This window comes from Akebia trifoliata, chromosome 2 (genome assembly GCF_017979445.1).
Source record: "Akebia trifoliata isolate Shusen 1 chromosome 2, ASM1797944v1, whole genome shotgun sequence".
NCBI classification, from domain to species: domain Eukaryota; kingdom Viridiplantae; phylum Streptophyta; class Magnoliopsida; order Ranunculales; family Lardizabalaceae; genus Akebia; species Akebia trifoliata.
Genome location: NC_141376.1, coordinates 7,520,902 through 7,523,608, shown reverse-complemented (window position 1 = coordinate 7,523,608; position 2,707 = coordinate 7,520,902). Strand labels below are relative to the sequence as shown.

Here is a 2,707-nt window from a genome sequence, read left to right as displayed (position 1 = left end):
ATTGCAACACGTGGCCTTTGTTATCAGATAATGAAGACGTCTTTAGTCACATCAAATTACCGTCAACCCATAAAACCGAAAACAGCTTTTTATTTCCTTGAACGGAGAAACCACGGTTTTCTTGGGGAAGGTGGTTTTGACTGAGACAGCGAAACCGAAGCTTTGGAATCCTACCTAAGAACATAAAAAGCGAAACACGATAAAAGAGAGAAACGTCGATACAGGGCCCACTATATTTTTTTTCTTCTCCAACCCCCAAAGAAGCTTCTGAACTTTACCCAGCAAACCCCTCTGTCTCGGCCTTTCTCGTTAAGTAGTTGCAGAGAGAGAGAGAGAGATTTGAAGGACTTTAATGGCGACGAACGAGGGTTTCGATAAAGACCCTCTTTCATGCGGGGGTTTTTCTCACTTGATTAACTCTGGAGACGTTGTGGGTCTTGAAATGACGGAGAGCTTCATCTTCCCACCTTCCTTTTCAGTTGGAAACACTCCTACAACGTTGTGTTTCGGGAACGATTGCAGCGAAGGTGAAAGAAGGTTTGGAGAAACAGGGTTGGTTACCCAGAAATCTGGAACCACTGGTTGCGATTCTTCTTCTGCTTCTTCTAGCAACAACAGCAACAGCAGCAATAGTGTGTCAAAGTCCAAGGTAAGTAAAATAAATAAAAAATAAACGAAATTTCTGTTCTGGGTGTATTTGATTTCCAAACGAGAGAAATGAGGATCATGGTAATTAACAGTATTGGTTCCTTTGCAGAGAGCCCAATCTGGGGAAAGATACATAGATCACAAAAATCGAAATCGTCCCGGACCCTGTTCGGTTCCTTGCCCCGGTTCAGGAACCTCAGTCGTGAGCCGGAGAACATGTAAAAAGCCTAAAGCAGAGAGCACAACTTCCACTGGACCTTCAAAGGTCAATATTTTAAGTTTCCTTCTGCATGTATGTGTATCGAGCTCGTTTATTATGCTTTAATGGGCTTGTTTGATTTGGCCATTTTAAACAGGGGAGGAAGGAAAAGCTTGGAGAACGAATAACAGCGTTGCAGCAATTAGTTTCTCCCTTTGGAAAGGTGAAGTAGAACAAGTATTAGAGAATTAAAAAATAAAAATAAAAAACTGTAAATCTGCCGTGTAGTTTTAATATTTTATTGTAGGTTGAAAGTTAAACACTTGAAAGGAAATTAATACTGAAATAACGACAACGATGTCTGTACTGTTTAACTTTGACTAAAATGCAGACAGACACAGCTTCAGTTCTTCATGAAGCAATGGGGTACATCAGATTTCTTCACGACCAAGTTCAGGTAAGAAAAATTATAGGAAAATTATTAAAAATATAGAGTCTAGACATCTATTAAAATCCTCTTTTTTTTTAATGGTTTGATTCAGGTCCTGAGTTCTCCATATTTGCAACGCCTGCCTTCATCTGCTCATAAGCTTGTAAATAAAGACAATTCCCTTCTCTAATTTCTATTATTAAAAATTATTATTATTATTTTTTTTTTAACGTAGTAATTTTTAGTGATTAATTTGTTTCTTTAATTATAAAGGATGAAAGAGGAGGAGTTGACGAAGATGAAACAAAATACGATTTGAGGAGCAGGGGACTGTGTCTGGTCCCAGTTGCATGTACTGTACAGGTGGCAAAAAGTAACGGTGCTGATTTCTGGTCACCAGCTATGGGAAGTACCTCATCAAAGCACTGAATATTTGCTTCTCCTCTCTTAAGAGTTTTAGTTTTTTGTTTTTTTTTTAGTTTTTGAGTTTAATGGCTGCCTCTTTAGATATTTTTGTTGGGGTTAACAGAAGCGAAGCAGCTTATTCATGTACAGCTGTGAAATTATATGTGGAAGTGGAAGTCCAACACACGGAAAATAGTTGTAGTGTGTGGAAGAACGTGAATAGGTGAGTAAACGATTAATAGACTAAAGACAATTTCACCATTTTGGAAGTATAAGAAACGTAAGATGATGTGGCTGTGTTTTTGTATTTTTTTTTATTCATTTAAGAGGCATGGCTGACACGTGTTCTTGCCGAATCACTTCTTACACATGCAATGCAATGAGGTCGTCTCGTTTGTATCGTCTAATGAAATTGTGCCATGTGTATAAGAGAAACCTGGTAACCTAAGCTACCGGTTTTGTCTTTTTTTTTGGGTGATTTAGACATATCCCCTTATGTTTGGCAGAATATTAGAAATAGCCCCTTATGTTTTGAAATTGATGACATGAATCCTTTGGGCATCAGTCTTCTGCATCGATCAAGAGAAAATTACTCAAATGCCCTCATCTTCAATCTGCAGTTTATTAAATTGAAAAAAAAAAGTGTTGGAATTTATAAACTCTAAATTTAAATGCTGAAAAATTTGTTTGTTACACATTGTTGAAATGGGTAAATTATCTTTTTTACCCTTATGATCATATTATATATTGTTTGCATGTTTCAAATGCTTATTTCTTATCAAATATAATAAAATATATTATTTCTTATACAATTCATTTTTAAATAATAACTAATACTTAAAATTTTAATTTTTAAATAATAATTTTTATTTTTAAAATCCTATATATATTTCAAATTAAAAATAATAATGTTATACAAGTCACCAAAATTTGAAATCAACATTGAAAGAATTTAATTTTGGATGAATAGTTTTCGAAGGAAATAAAGGATGTGTAATTATAAAAGCACCCAACGAATTAATAAA

The 2,707-nt window shown here is 35.2% G+C and overlaps 1 protein-coding gene across 1 annotated transcript; it reads left to right on the top strand.

The window, feature by feature from the left end:
- The first annotated feature begins 201 nt into the window (after positions 1–201).
- LOC147409241 (uncharacterized) lies at positions 202–1,992 on the top strand. The gene is made up of 6 exons (XM_086426876.1): positions 202–649; positions 758–913; positions 1,005–1,070; positions 1,239–1,304; positions 1,390–1,440; positions 1,551–1,992. Exons 1-6 carry the CDS (start codon positions 353–355, stop codon positions 1,704–1,706), a joined length of 792 nt encoding a protein of 263 aa, XP_086283002.1. The 5' UTR covers positions 202–352; the 3' UTR covers positions 1,707–1,992.
- Positions 1,993–2,707: the final 715 nt, after the last annotated feature.